The sequence below is a fragment of the Leptonychotes weddellii genome, chromosome 15 (assembly GCF_054177405.1).
Source record: "Leptonychotes weddellii isolate Sample4059 chromosome 15, ASM5417740v2, whole genome shotgun sequence".
Classification (NCBI taxonomy): Eukaryota; Metazoa; Chordata; class Mammalia; order Carnivora; family Phocidae; genus Leptonychotes; species Leptonychotes weddellii.
In genome coordinates this window covers 1,959,071-1,982,010 of record NC_138383.1, presented here as the reverse complement: position 1 = coordinate 1,982,010, position 22,940 = coordinate 1,959,071, and the positions used below count along the sequence as shown (strand labels likewise).

The window sequence follows — 22,940 nt, the reverse complement described above, 5'->3', positions numbered from 1 at the left end:
CCCCCCCCCCCCCCCCCCCCCCCGGCAACTATCTTCTTTTGTAATATTATCAGTGGCTCTTTCTGAAGCTTTTGCTGCCTTTTCAAAATCTGGAAGAAACAACAGGGGGGTCAATTCCTTTAATTTCAGGAGCATGTAGGTCCGTTTGTAACAATAAAAAACTTTTTTCAAAATTAATTAAATTGACATAGTTTCATTTGTAGGATTGACTGATATCACGTATCTACTGAATGAACGCCATAAACTCTGGAAAGCTGAATTGTGGTAACCATAGCAACGAAGAAGGGGGAATTTCTCTTTCCGCATCCTGGGAAGCGCGGCCAGAACGCTCTGAGGAAGTTTGGCCTGTTGGTCACGCCGTAGATCGCGATGCATGCTGGGTCTTGGTAACATGGCGTCCTCCTTGATGTGCTGATGAGAGGAGTTTCACTGTAGCTTCAAACCAGAGGGCAAAACTCTCCAAACCCAATAAGCCCACACTACCTGTCTTCTTCGCGCCTCCGTGTCGCCCTTTTCTCAGGACTGGTTCTCAGGCAGGAGAGAGCCACGGGGCCGAAGGCCAGGACCGGCCAGGCCGCGCGGATCCGGGGCTGAGGAGCCGGCTGCGGACGAGCACGATGGGCCGGTCCTGGCCCTGGGTGCAGCAGCTCCGGCGAGTGCGGGACCCGCAGGGCTGAGAGCGGCTGCGGGAAACCCGACGCGCTCCGAACCTCTTGCCCTCGGCCGCAGACCTCAGCCTAGTCGGCGAACCGGCACCGAGAGCAGGCGGCCTTCCTGTCCTCCGATCGGCTGAGGCGTTGGAGGCCGAGAGTAGGGTCATCGTGAGGCCTGAAGTCCCTCGCGCCTTTGACAGCTTCGCTTACAGCCCCTCCTGAGACGTACAGCCTGGGAAGCAGCCAGTGGCTTGGGATCTGGGGGCGTGTGTGTCTGTGCGGAGCTCCTCGGTCTGCCCCGCTCCCCCCCGGCCCTTCCCACCTCCTCCGCCTGCCCGCGCAGAGTTAAGAGAGAAGGGGCTCAGACGTCTTGCCCGAGTAGGGGTCTCCGCACACTCCCCATTCATTTCTTTTTCCATCCCCCCTTTCCTGATTCTTATTTCACCAGTTCTGGTACACACTAGTTTTTAAGGCTGGAGGTTCTCGAGCGCTTGCTGCCAAGGACTCCCCCACCCCCTCCCCCCCTGATGGAGTCCGAGATGCTGCAGTCCCCTCTTTTGGGACTCGGGGAGGAAGATGAGGCCGACCTTACAGACTGGAACCTGCCTTTGGCTTTTATGAAAAAGAGGCACTGTGAGAAAATCGAAGGCTCCAAATCCTTAGCTCAGAGCTGGAGGATGAAGGATCGGGTAAGTGGATTCCGGCTGCGCCCCTTGGACCTTGGTAGTTTTTCCCACGAAGAAAGTTCAGAGCCAGGAGAGTGTCCTAGGGAAAGCAGCGGTACTTTTTCCCAGCCACATGTTGCAAGTCAACTAAAAAAGCACGAACCATTTCAGACTCCAGTTTTTGGTTGTAAATGGAAAAAGGGTGTTTTGGTTGGGAGTTATGCCCTGGATAATGTTACTTTAATTCAAACTAAGTTTTGGTTCAGACAATAAAAGTTCACCAAGTTCGAAAGTACAGCATTGCAAGTGTTCACACACTCTTTGGTATACTTAGTGCTGTTAACACTGGAGGAAAGACACCTTGGGCTAGAATACTTGTACCCACGTGGTTAGCCTGCTTCTGTGGCTGGTTTACTTTTTTTGTCCGGGCTCTGTGAAATGCTGTGCTGAGAAACAACATTACTGGGAAATGTTTAGGTGGTAACAAATTAATGCAAAGTTATTTTAAAGTTACAATGAACTTCATCATAGCTTTCTGAACAGCTTGTCTTGAATCCAGACTTTTATTCCTTCTATGTGGTGTCATGTTGCTGTAGCTTGGAGACAGACTTTCTCCCACGGTAGAGTTAGAGGATGATGGGTTGGAACTTGGGTCCAGATTTTAGGGGGTCTCCATGGTGTTGGAGCGTGAACAGTGACTCACAAGCGGCTAGTAGGAAAGAAAACAGCCAATTTTGGTGAACCTGTCTTTAATTAACCTCTATTTCCTGGTCTCTAAAGCAAAAGGTGGGACCCTCTCATCTGTGCACACTTAAAATTTGTCTTTTTATGATTTTTCCTTCAAGACTGTCTTTATTTATTTAAACATTTCAGTGTTATAAGAAGGGTAGTTGGTGTTACATTACAGTGTGAGTGCTCTGGGCTTATGAACATGCTTGTGTAAGATTATTGTTTTTTGTATATGACATTGAATCTATGTAAGATCACCTAAGTTATGGTAATTCTACTTAGTCAATCACTAGTAACCAGTCCTTCAGTTATTGATTTGGCTTAGGAAAATTTGTTTCATCCAAAGGTAATTTAAGGAGTAAAAGAGATGTTTATTGGAAGAGATTGTATAAAGTCTGTCTTATGGACATCTTTAATACTAATTCATAGTTCAAAGCTTTTGTGGTTGTTATGCATATATAAAAAGAAACTTATTATAAAGTAACTGTCTAATCATTTTTTTTTCCATTCTACTATTTGGAGGACTTTTTTTTTTTCTTTTTTCTTTTGAAATGTGGTTCCCTCTGCTACCCTAACCAATGCTCAAACTGTTCAAACTGATTAATGGATATATTTTTGACCTTTTAATTAAAACATTAATTTGTGAATGATCAGCATTCCCTGATAAGCTCATCATAGGTTATGAAGAGAAAAGTTCTGAGTAATTACTGAGATTACTCCTTAGAAAAGAGCCAGGGGAGGACGTTTGCTGTGTCTGACCTTTGCAAGCTGTTTAATGAAGAAGAAAATCAGAAGCTAATATTTTCAGTTCGGTGTGTGAGAGCTTGGCATCTTAACAGTCCTCATCATCTCTTCCTCGGACTCAGACCCAGGGGACCTTTTAGCACCCCTGCCAGGACAAAGGTTGCAAATCCAGATGATGCTAATAGCTGGGAGGTAGCATAAGTGAAGGAAGCAGGCCAGATAGAAGAATGCACAGGTTCACAGGTAAGTGGCAGCTGACAGTGACTTGTGTCCGATTGTCTGGAGGGTGGGTTCTGGAGAGCACAGGCCACAACAGCTGAAGGGGCAGGTGGGCCTCAGCCAGATGGCTTCCTTTCTCTTTTTTCTTTTTCTTTGAGAAGCCAGAAGACTTTTTTTTTAAATGTGAAGCCTTCCAGTTTAAAAATGTTGTCACTCTCTCAGATGTTATAAAACACAAAGGAGTCCAGCACTGCAGGCCGCACAAACCCCATTTGCGGGGCTGATTCTCGCCAGTGAGTTACCTGGGTGTGACTTGTGCTCTGTTCCCTCAACACCAGACAGCTGCTCCGATTCCAGGCATCTTGAGCGTGCAGGCATCCAGGCTGGGCTGTCTCCCCTCCCCCCCACAGTGTGATGGAGCAGCACTGTAGTAAAGCGACACACGTGGGCCAGGTGGTCCCGGAGTAGGGCCTACTCATACCACTCGCCCTGGTGAGCTATTGACTGCCCTAAACCCAGACACAGCCTCTGCTTCTTCCTGTGATCCATGTGTAACTCCAGATACTTTTATTTTGTGTATATATTAGTGGTTACCTTTTGGTGTCCTATTGAATGAAGTTGTTAAGGATTCCTAAAATTGACATCTTCACTAAAGTTGACTGATGGCCCTAAAAAGTTTTCTGCCACTCAACGTTCGGCATCCTCAGAGAGAGCTACAGCACTTGCCCACTGTCAGTTGGGATTCACACAATTTTTGTTTTGGATCAGTGCTGGTTTTCAAATGCCAGTATTATTGCATTTTAATTACTAAGCTACTGTTAGTTTAATACTGCTATTATCAAATTAGTTTGTCATTTGGTGAATTCTATGTATAGTGAATGATACGTATATGCATCAATAGTATCTTTGGCTTGTAGTTTGCAAATAACTAGACGTGTATAAATTGCAGCTCAAAATGAATCATTCATAGGCCTGTGGCTAATGCTGATGTGTATACATGTTCCCCATTTGTGTTTTGCTGTGATACTTTATGGTTATCACCAAGTTCATTCTCCTCCTGGAGAGTGGGCATGTGGGAACAGTTGGTCTCAGATTCATCTTTACCTCACACGTGTGGGACAGAATCAGGGAGACTAGAGAGCTGTTGCTCTTAAAACCACGGACACACACACACTATACCTACACGTGGGTAGGAGACGTAGATATAAAATGATGAGTCATTTCCCAAACTGGTCTCTTGACTAATTGTCACCTGGCTTTGTAAGCTGTACTTTGGATCAGCCATGGAGGAAGCCAAGTGGATGCATCAGAGTAATGTATGGGCAATAGAAGGGTAATCCTACATTGCTCACCTTGCATCCTCTCTCATTTACTCCAGTTAGGCTCCCTGCCTGGCATTGAGACCACCCTCCACAGGCCATCATTGGTTGCTAAATCTAAACGTCACTTCTCTGTCCTTATCTTGTCTGACCTCTCCTCAGCATTCCGCAGTGGGCCACTCCCTCCCCGCTTAGACTCTCCTCACCTGCTTCCGTGTCTTCCTGAAACTCCGGGTCTCCCTCTGGGGTCTTATCGCTCCTCCTCAGACCCCTTTGCTGTTTGACAGCTCAGTGTGGAGCGCTCGAGGACTTGATCTTGGGCCCTCCCTCTTTGCTGTGTAGGCCCCTCACCAGTGGGTTTTGTCTACGCTCATGCTTAACATGCGGTTCACGGGCCAGTGACTCGCACATCTGAGGTCTTCACTTCTGACCTGGCCCTGGAGCTCCCAAACACCCCTCTGCCTTAGCATTCTCCGCCTCAGCACATGGCCACTGCCCCCACTCAGGTGTTCATGCTGTCAATCCAGGATTTACCCTTCCGTCTTTCCTCCTCCCCTCCTCATGGCCCTGTCCAGCTCACAAGTAGAGCCTGTCAGCTTTGCCTCCGAAGTGCATCTTATATTGGACCGCCTCGCTTTGTCTCCACCCATTTTGAGCCCAGTCCAGGCAGCTGCCATCTTTTGTCTGGATGACCAGACTTGCATCCTGACTGGTCTCCCCACATGCATTCTGCCCTACAATTGATTCTTCATGCCGTGGCCAGAGGGATCTCTCACAGGGGTAAATCAGATTCTGTTACTCACTTCCTGTTTGGCCCTCTCCCGGCTTCCTAAGTGCTCGGAGGAGAATGCAGATGCCTCACCCTGGTGCTCAAAGCTTCATGATCTGGCCCCCCCTGCCTTTTCTGCTTCCTGGATGGAAAGGCCTGGAATGCTCTAACCTCTGCTCTTTGTACACCTGGCTCCCTCTGGTCCTCCTCTCTCAGCTGCTGGGTCACTTCCTCAGAGAGGCCTTCCCAGATTATCTCATCTAAAGCAACTCCCCAGCCACTCTTGAGCACTTGCTTTCTCTGGTATTTTTTGTTATATCCTCACCCCTGGACCTGAGTTTTCTATTGTAAAGCAGGGACCTCATTTATGCTAGTACACAGGTCAATACTTCACACATGGTGAAGACACTGCAGAAAAAATGCATAGTTTGCAAAGGGCTTCCACAGAGGGTGTGTTCTTTAAGGCCGCCAGCACCTTACCTGGGTGGGAAGGATTGTCTCCAGGTGATGGGTGAGGAGATGAGGCCTTCATTACGTGGCTTGCCGAAGGGACCTAAGCTGCATGGCTAGCAATGAGGGAGGCGGACTTGAGAAACAAAGCCTAGAATGGTGTCACAAGGTGCCACTGAAAAGTCCACATTGTGAGGCTCTGGAGTCTATAACCAAGTGTGCTGGGAAGGTGGCTGGGGTGGTGGCAGGGATATAAAACCAGAGAACAGTGCCAGTGCTGCAGCTCAGCTGTTCCTGCGGCGGGCTCCGGGCTCTGGGTTCCCCTGGCCCCTCTTCCGACGATAGTATAAGGCAGGGGCGCCCGGCTGGCTTAGTTGGTGGGCCGAGTGACTCTTGATCTTGGGGTCATGAGTTCAAGCCCCACGTTGGGTGTAGAGATGACTTAAAAGTAAAATCTTAGAAAAAATAATAATGCCAGGTAGCACTGGCCTTTCGCACTCTCTGTGTTGGCATCTGTGCAGATGGTGCAGACGTGATGTGGGTAAACCCCTGGTGCCTTCGCAGGAATAAGGGTGGTGGCGCCAGACGGTGCTGGTCCACTGTTTTCTTCATGGCTGCGCATTCACGGTAAAGAATTCCACTCCACTTGAGAATGCCCTTGATGATGCGGTAAAACGTGTTGGTCTTCTTGATCCTGGCTCTGCAGTGCCCACCTTCCCATGCGGCGCGCCCGCTGCCCTTCTGCCAAGGGGGGTGTGCGCTGCATCTGACAGGCTAACGAGCAGCTCTGCGCTCTCAGGCTTGGGTCTGTGGCAGATGTGTCTCGAAAATGAACAAAATGAGCTATCACTTCAAGGAAAAGACCAACAGGATTTGTTGCCAGGGATAAAATTTGAGCTTTCAGGTGAAAATCAAGTGTTCTGGAGAACTGCTGTCTGCCACGGTGAGCTTCCCAGCTTCCCACATTTGAGACTCTTCCAATGAGACAGTGGTGGTAGAATGAATAGGATTTTTTGGGGGGATATGAAATGTAGAACAAAGTGTGTCCACATTCGGAACATCTGCATAATTCAGTGAGCCAGTATTTCCAGATGACCAGTCTGTGATACCACAAAATCATCCACGGGCAAAAGATTCACTCAAAGTGAGGCCAGTGGATTTTAACATAGTAAGGGGTAAAAAAGCCCAATCTTCTGCTAGGTTAGGTATCCTATTTTGTGTTCTGTGCAGATAGATTGCCGCTAACCCTTAAGAAACTACAGTTACTGAGTTTTGACGTGATGTGAAAGAAGAATATTCTCAGTTATTTGGATGTGCTGATACTTTTTCTCTTTTCGCCTGCACATCTTTGTGAGGTCAGAGTTTGTGCATCTACTTTGACCAAAACAGTGTGTCACAGCAGACTGAAACAGAATATGGAGTCCAGCTGTCTTCTGTGAAGGCAGACATTAAAGAGATTTGCAAAAAGCTGTCACTTGTCTAACGATTTTTTGAAAATACAGTTATTTTTCATAGAAATATCTATTTAAATATATAATGAGTTTATAATTTTTAAATGAATCAACCAAGAAATACATTCCTTTTTTTTTTTTTCTTTTTGGCCTTAACCTCTAACATGGAAAGTACTGAGAAGTACTGATAAGAGCACATAAAATAAGCTCTTTGGGAGTCTTCAGTAATCTTTGAGCGTAAGTAAAGGTGTCCCATCATCAAGAGTTTGAGACTCGTTTGTGTAGTTAAAAGAAAGTGGGCGTCAGACTTAAATTAGGAAGCAGGGCTTGAGGATATCAGGTGGTTGGCCAAAAATATCAAGCAGGGAGGACCAGAAATTAGGTAGCAGACCTAAAAGGGATCTGTTAGGCCCTTTCCACGCTGGAGCTTGTGTTTGTGAAGAGCTCTGTGGGGTTGTGAAGGCAGTCGCCTGATATGTAACCATTAGGGCCTCCTGCTGCTCCGGACCCCTGCCATGTGTCCTGGAGGGGATCGCTCTGCTGCTCACCCAGTAGTATCTTATCCTGGGAGTGAAGGAACATCTGTCCGCGTATGGCAGGGGAAGGTAGCCAGAAGTCTTCAGTACAACAAAGGTGTATCGCTCTCTTATAGGGTGTTATGCTCTCCAGAACCCTAGGATCTAGTAGGACGGACAGACACGTCAACACCAAATTTGTAATACACTGTTATGTGTGTTTACAGGTGAGAAGGGCATGATTATAGGGAAAGCTTTGCATTGATATTAAGTAAGTAAATTATTTGCATTGAACTGCATTTATGAAACATACAGATCCGTCCCATTGACCCAGCGTGGAACTCTCAGCATCGAATGACTGTTGATGTGCTTGATGGTGGGGAGCTGCTTGTGGATTTAAGGGGGGCAGTATCATACAGAGATTTGTGTTTTGAAAGATCTTTTTGACCGTGGGTAGAGTGGAGGGTTTGGAGGGGTGGGACCGGAGGTGGGAATGCCAGCTGGAAAAGGGAGTTGCGGGAATCCAAGTGAGAAACCATGCCCAAAGCCAGGCAGCCACAGCAGGAGGGAGGTGGGATCTAGAGTCTGGTCAGGCCTTGCAGGTTAAAGAGCGGTTGGCCAGTGTGGGCACCCTCTCTCTGAACTTGAAACATGTGAACTTGCCGTTGGCATTTGTCATGGGAAGCTCTGGAGCCACAAAGGGACCATCTACATAGTTTTTTTTTTTTTTTAACCTGCTTTAAAAAATGTGCCGTGTTCCATTTTGAACAGTGTGCCGTGGAAGAGTCCTGAAATGGATAAGAACATTTCTCCTCATTATCACCTTGTAGAATTCTAAAGCTAGAGTTTTAACAAGATAGCGTGTGGATTATATATAGATGGTGTCCTCCAGGTTTCTGACTCTTTCCTCCTTTTATTCTGAAGACATTAAAAAAGTACTTGGGGCATCTACCATGCTTGTTTCAGTAGAGCTGAAGTTTGACATCTTTTCTTTTTGTAAGTTAAATGTACAGAAAATGCCATCCCAGGAAATGTTTGACATGATAATTCATGCTTTAATCATGTTCTTGAGCCTCAAGTTGTCAGACAGGTGCAGCTCTGCCAGAGCGGGGGGTGGGGGGTGTGTGCCCCCAGGCGGCCGCGGAGAACACATGATCACTTGACCACCCCCTTCCCCCCACCAGTTTGCTTTCAGATGTGGCTTTTGTTCTTGACTTGCACTATTTTCTGTTTTTTGGTTTTGATGTAATCTCGAACTTACAGAAAAATTGTAAGAATAGTACAATGAATTCCCCTATACCCTTTACCCAGATTCACCAATTGTTTACATCTTCCCTCATCTATTTTATCATTCTCTCTGTGTTTATGTAAGTCTGTACTTTTCTCCCATGAGTGGTCGAGGAGTAAGTTGGAGGCTCTGTGCCTCAGGCCTTAATGTGTGTAGCTCCTGCGAGCAAGGACTCTCTTACGTAACCACAGGATAGTTGTGAAAGTCAGGACATCTGTCATTGATATGTTACTATTATTAATCCACAGTTCACGTTCACATGTTGTCATTTGTCCCAGCACTGCTCCTTTCTTAGCAATTTCTGCCCTCCCCGCCCCCACTCAGGGTCACCCACTGCCTTTAATGGTCTTGCCTATGTAGCCTCCTTTGATCTAAGGGAGTTTCTCAGCCTTTCTTAGAATTTCTTGCCCTTGACAATTTTTTTTTCGTGGTACAACACACTAATGTCTGTTAATCCTTTGTAAGTGTGCCGCTCGGTGGCATCAGGTACATTCACTCTGTTGTGCAGCCATCCATCGTCCGCCTCCCAACTTTACCATCTTCCCAAACTGAAGCTCTGTGCCCCTGTTCCCCTCCCAGCCCCGCGCAGCCGACATCCTACTGTCTCTGAATTTGTTGACCTTGGTATTTTTCAAGAGTGCCGGGCCGTTACTTTGTAGAATGTCCTCAGTTTGAGTTTGCCTGATGTTTCCTCCTAGGCAGATTCAGTGTATGCGTCTTGGGTCACAGTGCAGTTGAAGCGATGTGCTGTCTTCAGAGCATCGAAGACATGGTGCTGGGGGGCGCTTGGGCGGCTCAGTCGGTTAAGCGTCCGACTCTTCATCTCAGCCCAGGTCATGATCTCAGGGTTGTCGAAATGAGCCCCACATCACCGGGCTCAGTTCTCAGCGGGGGGTCATCTTGAGATTCTCTCTCCCTCTCCCGCTGCCTTTCCCATGCTCATGCTCTCTCTTTCTCTCTCAAATAAATAAATAAATCTTTAAATTTTAAACAAAAAGAAAGCACATGGTTTTGCTTTCTTCCAATATTGTTGTTCCTGGCTCCACACTTGTCCCAGGCTGGGATGCACAGAGGGGAGTTTCTGAATTGATAACCCAGACACTTGGGGAAGCAGCCCTCCTAAGGGGTTAATATTTACTTACATTGTTGTTTGAGGCACACTGTACATACAGTGAAATGCCCAGATCCTAACTAGTAGAATATGCTATTCAAAGTGAGTTTCCTCAGTGTTGGGTGTGGAAATAATGCTTATCATCTGCATTTAGGACCATTCACCTCTCGGTGCTGAGTCCGGGGTTGTGTATAAGCAGACACAGGGCATGGGTGTGGCCCTTGAGGAATTTGTATCTGATTTGAGAAAAATGACATTCTTATACAAAATCAAAGAACAATGCAATAATTATGTATCTGCGCTTGAGTCACAAGTTAGTGATTTCACGAATTCTGTTGGCTGGACATTTCTACCGTGTCTGCAGTCCCGAGGCTCTTGGCTGAGCCTGGTGCCGGGTGCTGAAGGATAAGTGAAAGTGTGCACGGGTCAGGGGGTGGGGGTGTGGAGAGGGGAAAGGATAGTTAAGTCACAACTCATTTCTAGAATTCAGTAATTCAGCTAATGTTTGTCTGGTGCCTCTCTGTGTCACGCAGGGTGCTAAGTGTGGGTGATTCATTGCCGAACAACTCCTGCTTTTAAGGTGTTTACCAGTTTTGGGGGGAAGATGGGTTGACTCAACAGGAAGCGGGCCATTGGGCTGGTGGCGGCTGCAAACGGAGTACGGGAAAGGCCTCCTGGAAGACTGGCGCTCTGACTCAGAACCTGGAAGGGAACAGAAGTTTGCTGGGCAGAGAAGGGAGAGGGAGAGAGGGCCGGGCTGAGGAACTGGTGTGTGCAGAGGTGGGGAGGTGAGAGAGCATGACCTCTGGGAAACTGCCCTTCGCCGAGGCTAGGCCTCCTGGTGCAGGTTTCCCTCCTTGCTTCCTAAGGTGGTGCCGGCCACCCGCCACCCGCCTGTTGTGTTTTCCCTCAAACACCAGGTTCTGTATTTGGTTTGTCAACCCCACTCACCAGGGACTTGGTTTTGTTCACTGCTGCACCCCTAACTTCTCACACAGTGCCGTTTGGTGGAAGTTACTCAATAATTATCGGTCGCGCGAAGAAACGGGTCTGGGACTGTGCTAAGAGGTGTGGTCAGGGCCTCTGCGCATGGACTGGTGGACAAGGCAAGTCCTGACAAGCTTTACAAAGCCCTAGGAGTTTGGATTTTGTTTCAAGGACCATTAAGAAATGCTTTAAAGCAGGGCAGTGACATAGTTAGGATTTTAGAAAGATTTCACTGGGTGCAGAGGGAGAGAGAGAGAGAGAGAACGGGAGGGAATGTGTGTTGTGCGTGTGTGTGCATGTGTGAGGAGGGGTGTGTGTGTGTGAGAATCTGCGTTGGGGAGGGGGCATGGGTCAGGAGCGCATGGAGGGTGGGGAGATGGGAACTGAGGCCGAGCAGGCTGCAGCTGAGCTCGGCCAGTGCCAGGGAGGGGTGGGGGGCCCCGAGAGCCCCCTGGAACAGAGGATGGGTGGTGCTTGGTCACTCATGGGGTGCGGGAGGTGGCAGAGCGACTTGCAGGCTCTGGCTGGATGTAGGACAGAGAGGGGCAAGCTACTGTGGGCATTCAGGAAGGGAGAGCGCGTGCGTCTCCCTCTGAAAATCAGAGAAAATTTTCTTTAAAGAGTGTTTCAGGGGGAAATGTTGAAAGTGTTGCTTAAAATGGGTCCCGGGATCCCTGTTCCCCTTGGTGTCTGGTCTTCATTCATCCCTGCTGTACCCTTGTCCTCATGCCGTAGCTGCTGGTGATGAGCTACGCAATGAATATTGTTCAGTTTGGTGTTCTCTTGGATAACTTCCTCTTTTATCCTTAAAAGTTGATCAGACCAGCAGTTTAAAGCTACATGAGACTAAAAGCACTGTCAAATGTAAATTAGACATTTCCTTTTTCTGCGCTCCCTCTGAGCCCTGGCTCAGGTTCAGAATTAGCTTCTGTAGAGCTGGGAGCAATTCGGAGATACAAGTTGTCTTGTGTTTCTTTCCCGTATTGATGTCCTGAATACCCTGGCATGTTCATGCATGTCATTGCACGTCCTTCAGCTGCGTAGTTGATCACCGCACGCTGGGAGTGCCCTGTGCTGGGTCCCGTCTGCTGCCAGGCTGGCCTCGTGGTGGCGGTGCCCAGCTCAGACCTGCAGTGGGGCTCAGGCCCCCTCCGAAGAGCTCCCGCTGTCTCTCCCATCACGCACGCAGCGCTTCTCCTGGGAAAGCGTCATTACCTGGTCAGCAGGCAGGATGCCCAGAAGAGTTTCATTCTTTAAATAAAACTTTATACTGGGAACGGTTTTAGTACTTAAAAAATATTTTAGCATTTTTAGCAGACAAACCCTTGGAAACTTGTTTTCCTTCAGAGTACGTGAATAACACATGTCGTTGTAAAATTTTTAGAAAATAGGTAAAAACATAATGATGAGAATAAAAATTATATAATATCCTACTTTGGCACTGTTAATATTTTGGTGTATTTTCCACTTCTTTGTCATTCCTCTTCCCCTTTCCTGCAACCAAGATTATACTGTATGTGTCACTAAAGGACTATTTTGAATTCCCCCTTACCCTTATAGGATCTGAAACATAATAATAAAATAAACACTCAGGAAAACCCCCATGGCACCCAAGAGCTAGATCAACATTAACACTGTCCCAGCTACCAGCTTTAACATCTTTTCTGCTTCTGGGAGAATAATAGCAGACAGTCCTTGACTTAGGATAGCTCGACTTACAAGTTTTCGACTTTACGAATGTATGAAAGCGATACATGTTCAGTAGAAACCCTCCTTGCGATTTTGAACATGGATCTTCTCCTGGGCTGGTGTTGATACGTGGTCCGATCCTCTCTCGTGATGCTGGGCGGTAAGCGTAGCCCCCCGCGAGCCAGCGATCAGCAGGGTCAACAGCCTACGTACGGTAACAGCCATCCTGTCCCCACACGGCCACTGCTTGTCACTTTCTGTACAGTGTTCACTAAATGACACCAGATGGTCAACACTGTATGGTAAGATAGGCTTTGTGCAAGATGCTTTTGCCCAACTGTAGGCTGACGCGAGTGTTCTGAGCATGTGGAAGCTGGGCTTAGTTGAGCTATGACCGTAGGTTAGGTCTTGTGATAAGGGTTTATTGGGACGTAACCCCACTGTAAATTGAAGAAGGTCTGTACTAGCTTTATTTTAAGTCATACTTGACCGTGTGCCAGGTGTTGTCTGGGTTTTCCATATCGGCAGCCCCTTTAATTACTGAACAACCCTGTGAGCAGGTGCATTTATAGTTGAGTGGACTCAGGCAAGAGAGGTTAGATAATTTGCAAGAGGTCACCTAGTTAGTGAGGGGTGGAGCCCGGCGTTATCCTGCCTCTTAGGCAGTGGGGCCGGGGTGGGGAGAGCTGCTTGGGGCACCGCCATTTATTCACTGCTCACGTGCTGTTTGCTGACTTGCTGGCTAGCCGGTGAGCGCCAGTCCCTTGGTGGGAACGAAAATGTGAGCTGGTCCCCAACTGGGAGCACCGTAAAGTCAGTGCGTGCACCGACCAGCTTAGCAGATCAGACCGATAATGTTGAGATGTTTAACTAGTGGTTGCAGACTGTGTGATCACTCAGTGGAGAGGAGTGGGGTGACTGCGAGCTAGGGAGGGGTTTTGGAAGAAGGGTCTGGTGGAGGAAGGCTTCTGGAGGAGGTAGGCACGGAGACGGGGAGGGCTTGGCAGGCCAGAACGCAGGGCAAGGCCCTTCCAGGGCGGTATGTGGGGGGCGTCCAGTGTCAGTGATAGGAGGGTCTTTTTAGAGCACAGTGGGGGTAGTGCCAGCAGCTGGGCGGGGCACTGGCTGTGGCAGGCACCGCATCGCCCTGCTTTGGGTGCCCGGCAGGAGGCGTGACCCTTTTCTGCTGTTGGGGAGGTTTGGGGAGGGCTGAAGGCCACGATGGGCGCAGTTTGGATTGGCGCACATCGGTGGGCCGCCTGCAGGAGCTGTTCCCTGGGAGGGCAGGTGGTGGGGCCTCGCTCACAGGCCAGGTGAGACAGAAGGATAGAGCTGGGGGGCATTCTCATCAGGGAAACCATGGAAGCCAGAGGGCGGGGGGTGCAGCAGGGGGGTGGGGAAGGGGGGCTGCCCAGAGTGAAGAGGAGCTGTCTGGCGTGGAGCAGCGCCACAGGCACTTGGAGCCAGATCTTTGAAGGCCTGAATGGTAGGGTAAGGACAGGACGTTTGTTTGGGAAGCCACAGTCTCTGAAGGTTTTTGAGTGGGGGTGGGCTGTGACGTATGGAGTCGAAGCAGTGTGTGAGAAAGGAGAGAATCATGGGGTTTGGGGAATAATTTGGGGAAAGAAAAACTGTGAGGTATTTTTGTTTTTTGTTTTTTTTTAATGAACTTTTTTTATGATAGTTTTAATTTATAGAAAAGTCGAGAAGATAGAGTTCCCATATACTTCGTAGCCAGTTTCCGCTGTTCCTAACATCTGACATTAGGCTGGTACATTTATCACAGTTGATGAATATTGATAGTTATTATCACTAAAGCCCACCCTTTATTCAGATTTCCTGCATTTCTCTGTTATCTGTCCTCTGCCCCAGGGCCTTGCCCAGGACACCACACTGCATTTAGCTGTCACGCATGTCTCCTTCGGCTCCTCTTGGTGGCAGTGGTCTTTCAGCCAGGTTTCGGGTGACTGACAGTTCTGAGGGGCACTGGGCAGGGGTGTGTCTGATGATTGTTACATGATAAGAAGGGGTCATAGGTTTGGGGAGGAAGAGCATGGAGGGAGAGTGCCCTTCTCACCATGTCATATTAAGGGTCGGTGCTCTCAACCTGACTTGTCACTGGATGTGACCTTGACCACCTGGCCGAGGTCATGTTTGTTAGTTGTCTCTACTTGTCCTGCCCCCCACCCCCATTGATGTATGTCTAGAAATATTTCCAGATGTAATCATCTCTGTATTAAGCTAAACATGCATTTATAGTGATGTCTTCAAGTCTGAGCTGTTTTGTTTTTTGTTGTGTTTAAATCTGGAACCAAGAGATTAGTAACATCAAGTGAACTCAGAGAAAGGTGTGTTTCTGGGGGAGGAGAGCTAATGAACTTGGGTTTAGACAGGTTGAGTTTGAGGTTCCCTGAAACTTGAAGACATGAGTCAAGTTTGGAGAAATAAATTTGGAAACTGACTCCATAGGGGTGATGCTAGATGGTAGGAGTTCTTGAAGGATGAAGAGGGAGGTTGTCCAGTGGGGAGATCAGAGTTGAGGAGAAGGGGAATCACGTGGCTTAACAGAGGCCAAGGAAGAGAAAGACTTTTTTGGGAAGCACTTGACCCATAACATTTCCTAAGTGCTACACTCGGTGTCTGCCAGTTCATAGCCCCTTGGCTGTGAAACTTCTTCCCCGTTTTAATCCTGGCTCCTGGTGAAGGGACAGCCCTTGGCGGGCCAGGGTTGGACGGCTGGCCCCAGGGTAGCCACATCCTAAGGCTGGTGGGCATGAGAAGATGAGCTGGAGCCATCTGGTTCTCCCATAACGGTTTGAATTGGGACACATCCGTGGGAACAGAGTTTGGATCTGGGCTGCAGGAGGTCGCAGCGTGCTCTGAGTTATGGGCAAACATGACCTGGGAGGAAGCAGTTGGTGCAGGGATAGAAGGCAGGAGGCACAGCGTGGGCTGGGTCACGGCAGCGATGGAGGACCGGGGAGCAGCTCCATGCCTGGGTCATCCTGCCGCCTGGCCCTGCATTGCTTCTGCCCTTTCTGAGCTTGGGGCCTTTTGCATTCTTCTGGGTCCTATGCTAGGTATCCTTACGAAACATAGTTGCTTAGTGTCACAGAAGTGAGACTTCCATTTTCAAGTTTATTTTTAGTAAGTCTCCCTGAAGCCTAAAGGAAAAGTTCACATCTTGAGTGCTCTGTGAATCGTCACTAAGTGAACACACGTGACCAGCACCTGGCTCAGGAAACAGAGCGCAGCGACCATGATCAGCCCCACCGAGCCTGCTCTCAGGCCTCCGTCCTGCTGGGAAGCCACTCTCCTGCCATCTGCACTTGGACAGCGTGACTCTTAGCACTGTTTCTGCGATCCCTGCGGGCGCTCACTCGTTCTCGCTGAGCGCGGTGCCCTCGCGACTCTCTTACTGTTGCCAGACACTGGGGTGGTTCCTGGTGTTGGGGCTCTTCCGGGTGCTGCAGAATATTCTTTTCCGTCTTTTGGGAAACACAGATACCGATTGCTCTTGGGTGGAATGGGGTGCTGGGTGACAAAGAATACACGTCACGGGCTTTCAGAGCGGCCGTGTCATTAACATGCTGGCAGCGTCGTGCGGGACTCCAGTCGTCCACGTTCTCGCCGACACTCCAGGTATGCACTATCTGGCAAGCTTTGCAGAAGGAGACCCCGTGGTCCTCATTCACAGGGAGCTAGCATTCTAATGCAGAGGGCCGACACTGAAGATGGTGCTGGACGTGTCTGTCCCACAGGAGAGACTGTAAATATTTGTTGCACGGTGGAGCCAGGGCCATGGGGGACTTCTGAGAAGTTTTGGTGGGATACGGAATTTACTAGAAGCTGAACTTCTCAGGAGCAGTTGTCAGGGAGGCGAGGGGACAAGGCGGGGGTCACGGAGCCTGGGAATGGGAGGAGAGACGGGAGATGGGTGGCCCGCTTTGGGCGTGACAGCGAGCAGATGGAGGAGCCGGCAGCGGTGGGCGGTGGGAGAGGTAGGGCGGTGAGGGAAGTGGCCCTGTGGGTGAGGTGCACGCTGGGCCAGCGAGGGGAGGCCTCCAGGGTCGGGGCTTTATGACTTGACGGTTTGCAGATAGTTTGCGCAGGGATTAGCCTGTTGCATCCTGACAGCATGCCTCGCGGGCACTGCCTTACTGCTCTGAAGCTTCTTTGGGCAGGTTTGGCAGGTCCCTTGGCTGCTAAGGAGCAGGGCCGGGAGTCCAAGCCCTGATCTGACACGACCCAGGAGTCCTGGCTTCTACCTTCTTCCAACCTGTTCTCAGTGTGGCCTAGGGCGAGATTTCTTGTTGCTTTAAAGTCCCTTCTTGGGCACCTGGGTGGCTCAGATGGTTAAGCGTCTGCCTTCGGCTCAGGTCATGATCCCAGGGTCCTGGGATCAAGCCCCGTATAGGGCTCCCTGCTCAGCAGGGAGCCTGCTTATCCCTTTCCCGCTCCCCCTGCTGTGCTTTCTCTGTCAAATAAATAAATAAAATCTTAAAAAAAAAAAAAAAAGTCTCTTCTTATGGAGACTGGGAAAATCCTGACATTTTCTAAAAATTAAAGAAACAGCTGTTTTTATCTAAGAGAATGGACTTGGTGTCACACTGACCGTGGCCCAAGCTGATTCCTTTTCCGCTGTGTGCTCTTGGTCTCTGTCCTAGTGTTTTCATCTGTAAAGGGGGCCTAAGGCCACCTCTGACAGTGTGGTTGTGGGGATTACATGGGACAGTATTTGGGGGACCCTGGGGGCTGCTGACGCCCAGCCCGGTGCCCAGCGAGTCACAGCTCTTCCTGTTCTGAGCGGCGGTAACCCGCGCACCTACGCATTCCCTCCACATGTTCCTTGTTGCATAGCTACTAATGAGCTCCATCCCATTTTGGTGCGGTAGCTTAAATAACAACTATTTGGAGGAAAAAGAGTGAAAATTGCCCCCTGTCGAGCCAGCAAGCTGTGCCTGCAATTTTCATCCATTGGTAAGGGGCAGAAGCTGTTCAGGTGACCACCCTCCTAGGAGGAGCTCCAAACTGGGCAGCTTTAGATTCTTTTCTTTTTTCTTTTCTTTTCTTTCTTTTCTATTCTTTTCTTTTCTCTTCTTTTCTTCTTTCCTTTCCTTTTCTTTCTCCCTTCACAATGATGCCAGCCCCTTTCCCTCAAAGGGTGTGAGCTCTCCTGAGATCCATGCTCTGCCCAAGTGTGTTTCTGTGAGGTGCTGGTAAATGTTGTAGATTTATCAAAAACTAGACTTTATGACATGCTTCCCATAAATCAGTGTTTGTGAACATTACTGAAAATGAATGGATTCTTGCAAGCCATCATGGCCAGTATTAGGTGTTCACTAACAGCTCTCTCATTTTTTTAGACATCAAATTCATTTCATTGAGAATGAGCATTTTTGTAAAAACAGTTCTGGGAATCTACCAGAACAGGCTGGGAAGAAGAGGTCATCACTGTCCCCTTCTTTCTAGTAAAGGTGCTGTGAAGATAAAATGCTTTCTTCCAGTAGGATCTGGTCTGTGAGGCCAGCTTGTGGAAGTCTCCGAACATATGCTTGCTGCAAGGCCCTTCTTCCTGCTGCTGGTAACACCCCCAACTCTTACTCTGTTTTGCCTTTCCCACAGGTGGGCTCGCTGGCCTGGTGCTGTCCTGGGTCCTAGAAGAAATGAGCCAGGGAGGAAGTACTTTAGCTCTCCTGGGGCCCCACTGGGAGGAGGGGTGTGGGGGCTGACCCAGAAATTGAAGGCCTGGCACTGACCGCTAGACTTTGGAACTGTACCCGAAGCCACAATTCTGTGATCTGTATTTGGTTCTTTGTCTCCTGGTGCTGATCACTGGGCCCCTCCTCTTTCTGTTCAATGACTCTCTGCTCTAACAACTAGGCACCTGTTACTAAGTTCTAGAGCTCGAGTTTCCTCCATGAGTTCCAGTTTGCTTCATATTCTCCTGAGTTTCAGTTTTGGGTACCTGACTGGCTTTCCCTGGTCTCAGATTTGCCTGGGTTCTGCAGCCCAGTGTGTTAGGCAGTGAGCCCTGAGCGGTTTGGGCTCCATGCGCTGTGTCTACTTCAGATGCTTTCGAGGACCCCAGGTGCCAAAAAGCATGCGTGGAATGGGCTTGGAGATTGCCTAATCCTTTCGGCCACTACTCTTGTCCCCATCCCTAACACTCATCTGTGCTCCTTGGCTGGGGCTTGGCCGTGAGCCCCTTGCTCTGCCCTTGCTTATTGTAAGCTCTACCAGGATATGCTTGTTTATGATACATTAGCTAGTGCCCTATTAGCGTCTTACGTTGCTACATGAAACTTAGAGAATCCTAATTTATGATCTATTTTATTGCTTTATTTAATTACTGAGCGTTTTCGCTTAACTAAATATATTTTCACTTAAATAAATATATTGAGAAATAGTTGCCAGATTGTCCCTGATGATATCTTTTTTTCTTTGAGAAGAATTTCATGCTAAGTAGATTAAGGTTGATTCTGTAGATTATTTTTATTCTTCATATGATGGCTTGAACATAGAGATGTGTTCCAAAAGTAGTATGTTAATATTTTCACAAATGTCCTGATTTTAAGGAATTGTCTTTATAGAATTATGAGCCTCTTTTAAATCCAGGAATAATAAATTCAAGCAAATGTAGAAAAGTGGCATTTTAAGATTATTCCACTTTACTGTAAGAATATTCATGGCAGCACTCACTCATTCACTGAGTGTTTCCTGAATGGTTGCAGACAACCTCGTGTCCGTCAACAGAGAACTGGTTGAATTATGGTGCATTGTAAACTGGACTCCTCGCAGCTAAGACAGCAAAGTCATTCTATATGTGCTCTCATGGGAAGGTTTTCAAGACATATTATTAAATTAAAAACTAAAGTAAACCCCCAATCAAGGCATAGAACAGACTGTATGGTATGGTACTATCTGTGCTCTTAAAAAGCTATATGTGCATATAACAGTATGTGCTTATCTGTGTAAAACATTTATGGAACAGTACATGCTTATGGGCAGGATGGGAGGTAGGGATCAGTAGAATTATATTTATAAAACATTTTATTTTCCTGTACATAATTTTTAAAATCTTCTGCATGATTTTTTTTAATGTTAAGAAAAAAAGATTACTCTTATGATATGTCCTCTGTGGGCAGAGGTTTGGTGGTTTTAAGGTTTACAGTATTACATCTTTTTTGTTTTAAAGATTTACTTATTTATTTGAGAGACAGAGAGCGCGCATGCACGCATGTGCTCGAGCAGGGGGAGGGGCAGTGGGAGAGAGAGAAGGAGAGAAGCAGACTCCATGCTGAATGCAGAGCCTAACATGGGGCATGATCTTGACCCGATCCGAAATCAAGAGTCAGATGCTCAACTGACTGAGCCACTCCGGTGCTCCTCCAATGACATTTGTTTTAGATGCTTGACTTCGCTCTATTGAGGCTCTTTCCTGCTCACGCCCTTTTCCTCTTTGTTTCCGGTTGGATTGTTTCTATTGCTGTGTCTTCAGGTTCTCTCATCTACTCTTCCGCAGTGTGTGATATTTTGTTAAGCCCATTCACTGTAGTTTCCATTTCAGATATATTTTTATTCTCTAGAAATTGTTTGGGTCTTTTTTATGGTTTATATTTCTCTCCTTTATATTCACGTTTTCCTTTAAATCCTTGAACAAATTTATAACACCCTTTTTAAAATTAATTTATTTAAAAGATTTTATTTATTTATTTGACAGAGAGAGACACAGTGAAAGAGGGAACACAAGCAGGGGGAGAGGGAGAAGCAGGCTTCCCGCCGAGCAGGGAGCCCAGTGAGGGCTCAATCCCAGGACCCTGGGATTATGACCTGAGCCGAAGGCAGACGCTTAACGACTGAGCCACCCAGGTGCCCCTATAACACCATTTTAATGCTCTTGTCTGTTACTTCCATCATCACTGTTATTTCTGGGTCTGTTTCTGTTAACTGCTTTTCTTCTGTTTACAGATTACATTTTCCTGCTTTTCCTTACATCTAGTAATTTTCGACTGGATGCTGGACATAGTGAATGTTGTGTTGTGGGTGTCTGGCATTGTCTTCATTTAAACAGTGTTGCGTGTTGTTCTGTATCAAACTTCATTCTTTCAAGGCTTGTCTTCTAGCTTTGTTAAAGTAGGTCTCAGTCAGGGGGTGGCAGACTATGGCCCATAGGCCTTATCTGGCCTACAACTTGTTTTTGTGAATAGAGCCCATGGAAACACAGCCATGTCATTTATTGTCTGTGTTGCTTTCATGCTACAGTTTCAGTAGCTTGAGTAGTTGAGATGTATGGCCTGCAAGACTAAACTGTTTACTATCTGGCTCTTTACAGGAAAAATGGGATGACCCCTAGTCTAGAGAAGGCTTTGCTCTGGGTCTAGGTTAGCCCTGTGCCTCAGGTGTGACCTTTCTGGGCTTTCTGCTGATTGTTCTGGGTGTTCAGTGAGGTCTCTTCATTCTGACTTGTTGGAACTTGGATTCCCAGCCTTACCCAGTAGCTGTTCTTTGCTTAGCCTCCTGTGCTCTCACCGACTGCATGCTCAGCCTAGTGCTTACCCAAGGACACGAGGGACCCCATGTAGATTTCTGGAGCTCCCCCTCTGTGTAGCAGTCTTCCCTTTGGTACTCTAGCTCATCTGGCCCAACTGTTTCAGCCTCCGCGAACTCTGATCTCTGTCTCCTCAGCTCAGGGATCCTACCTTGCTCTGCTTGGAGTCCCATCTGCCCACACAGAAACCTTGGTGATCATGGGGCTCACCTCATTTGCTTTCTTTCTCTCAGGGACCACATTCCTATACTGCATGCTATTTGATGCTGAAGAAGTGTTTTATGTGTTTTGTTCAGTTTTCTGGTCATGTGTGGTGGGAGGACTAGTCTGGTACTAGCTCTTCCATCTTCCCTGGAGGTGGAGATCTTCCTCAGTACGATACCACAGATGAGCCACAGATGAATCACGGAAGAGAGGAAGCGTTGGAGAGATAAATGTCGCACAACTAGATCACCTTTTATTAAATTGATTAGTTGAGAGTTGATTCTTTACTATTAATAAACTGTTATGTGTTAAGAGTTGTTCTTTCACTGAACCTAATTTTTCCCCCAGTGGCATTTTGCTTTCCAGCTTAAATGTGGCATTAAAATTTAAGATTACATTGGTGTATCAAATTAATAATACAAATCAAAGTTTGCAAGAGTTCAGCTTGCGGGATCCCTAGACAGGTAATTTACAAGCCTAGATTTAGAGTTCCTCCTTTCTCTGATAGAAACATGTGCATTTCATTTGGGCTTTATAAAGCCAGATAGGTCAGAGGGTGACACGGAAATAATTGTTTAATGTGTGAGAGGATTTAACAATAAAATCCTTTCCTGTTTTGGTGTTACAGATCTAAATTGGGCACTTCGTCATGCAGTGTTAGAGTGCTGGATGTGACTTGCTACCTTAAGGGTTTAGTTACTTTTAGAAATCCTCTTTCGGTGTTAATAATCATTACAGCCCTGGAAGGGCAGTCTAATTGCTCTTTCCATTTAGCTGTTTTATTGAAGAAGTTTTTTTTCTCATCTGATTCAATTTGGTTTTCTTTCTTTTAAAAAAATTATGAGGTAATAAAATGTATAAAATGTCTATTTACAGTTTAACCAATATTTATAAAAACCACACCCATGTAACCCTTGTCCACGTCAGGAAATAGACCATTGCAGCCCCTCGGAGTCTGTGAGTGTCCTGCCCACACCACAGTTACTTCTTCCCTCCAAGACTCAGCTGCTGTTCTTACGTTTCCAGGTGAGATGTACTTCTTCACTTTTCTTAATGATTTTCCTACCTATGCATGCATCTCAGGAAATCATGCTTCAGTTCTGCCACTTTGAAGTTTATATGAATGATGCACTGCATTTACATTTTGTGTGTTGCTTCTTTTCTCAGTGTTAATGTTTGTCAGATTCACCCTGGTTGTTGAATATATGCGTAATTAATTCATTTTTACTTTTGTAAAATATCTCATTACATGTCTGTGTCACAGTTTATCCATCCCACTCCTGAATGATGTTGAAATGAGCATTCTTAGATGTTCTGATGCGCTACGAAGGTGCATGTACAGGTACAGGGTAATTGTAAGTTCTCTTTATTAAAAAAAGCCTGTTCAGGTCTTCTGCCCATTTTTCTGTTGAGTCATCTTTTTCATACTGACTCTAGGAGCTTTTGTATATTTTGGCTCTGTATTGTAAATACCTTTCCACTCTGAGGCACGTCTTTATGTTCTTTGTGGAGTCTTTGGCTTCTGGATTTCAGTGCTGTCAGGTCCCTCACTCTTTCTTCTTAAGCCTAGTGCTCCCCTACGTTGTGCTTTACAAC

At 47.3% G+C, this 22,940-nt stretch overlaps 1 protein-coding gene across 6 annotated transcripts in view; it reads left to right on the top strand.

Annotated features, from left to right (window-relative positions):
* Positions 1 to 362: 362 nt before the first annotated feature.
* Positions 363 to 22,940, top strand: part of RPTOR (regulatory associated protein of MTOR complex 1) — a 378,655-nt gene continuing 356,077 nt past the window's right edge. For 5 of the 6 annotated variants that reach the window (XR_014140335.1, XM_081804304.1, XM_081804305.1 and 2 more), the window contains exon 1: positions 363 to 1,342. Coding sequence is in view for 5 of the 6 variants with exons in the window: in XM_081804304.1 (XP_081660430.1) it covers positions 1,181 to 1,342 (162 nt within the window). In the remaining variant the exon portion in view is untranslated. The remainder of the gene's footprint in view (positions 1,343 to 22,940) is intronic. The other variant, XM_081804303.1, reaches the window with a different exon arrangement.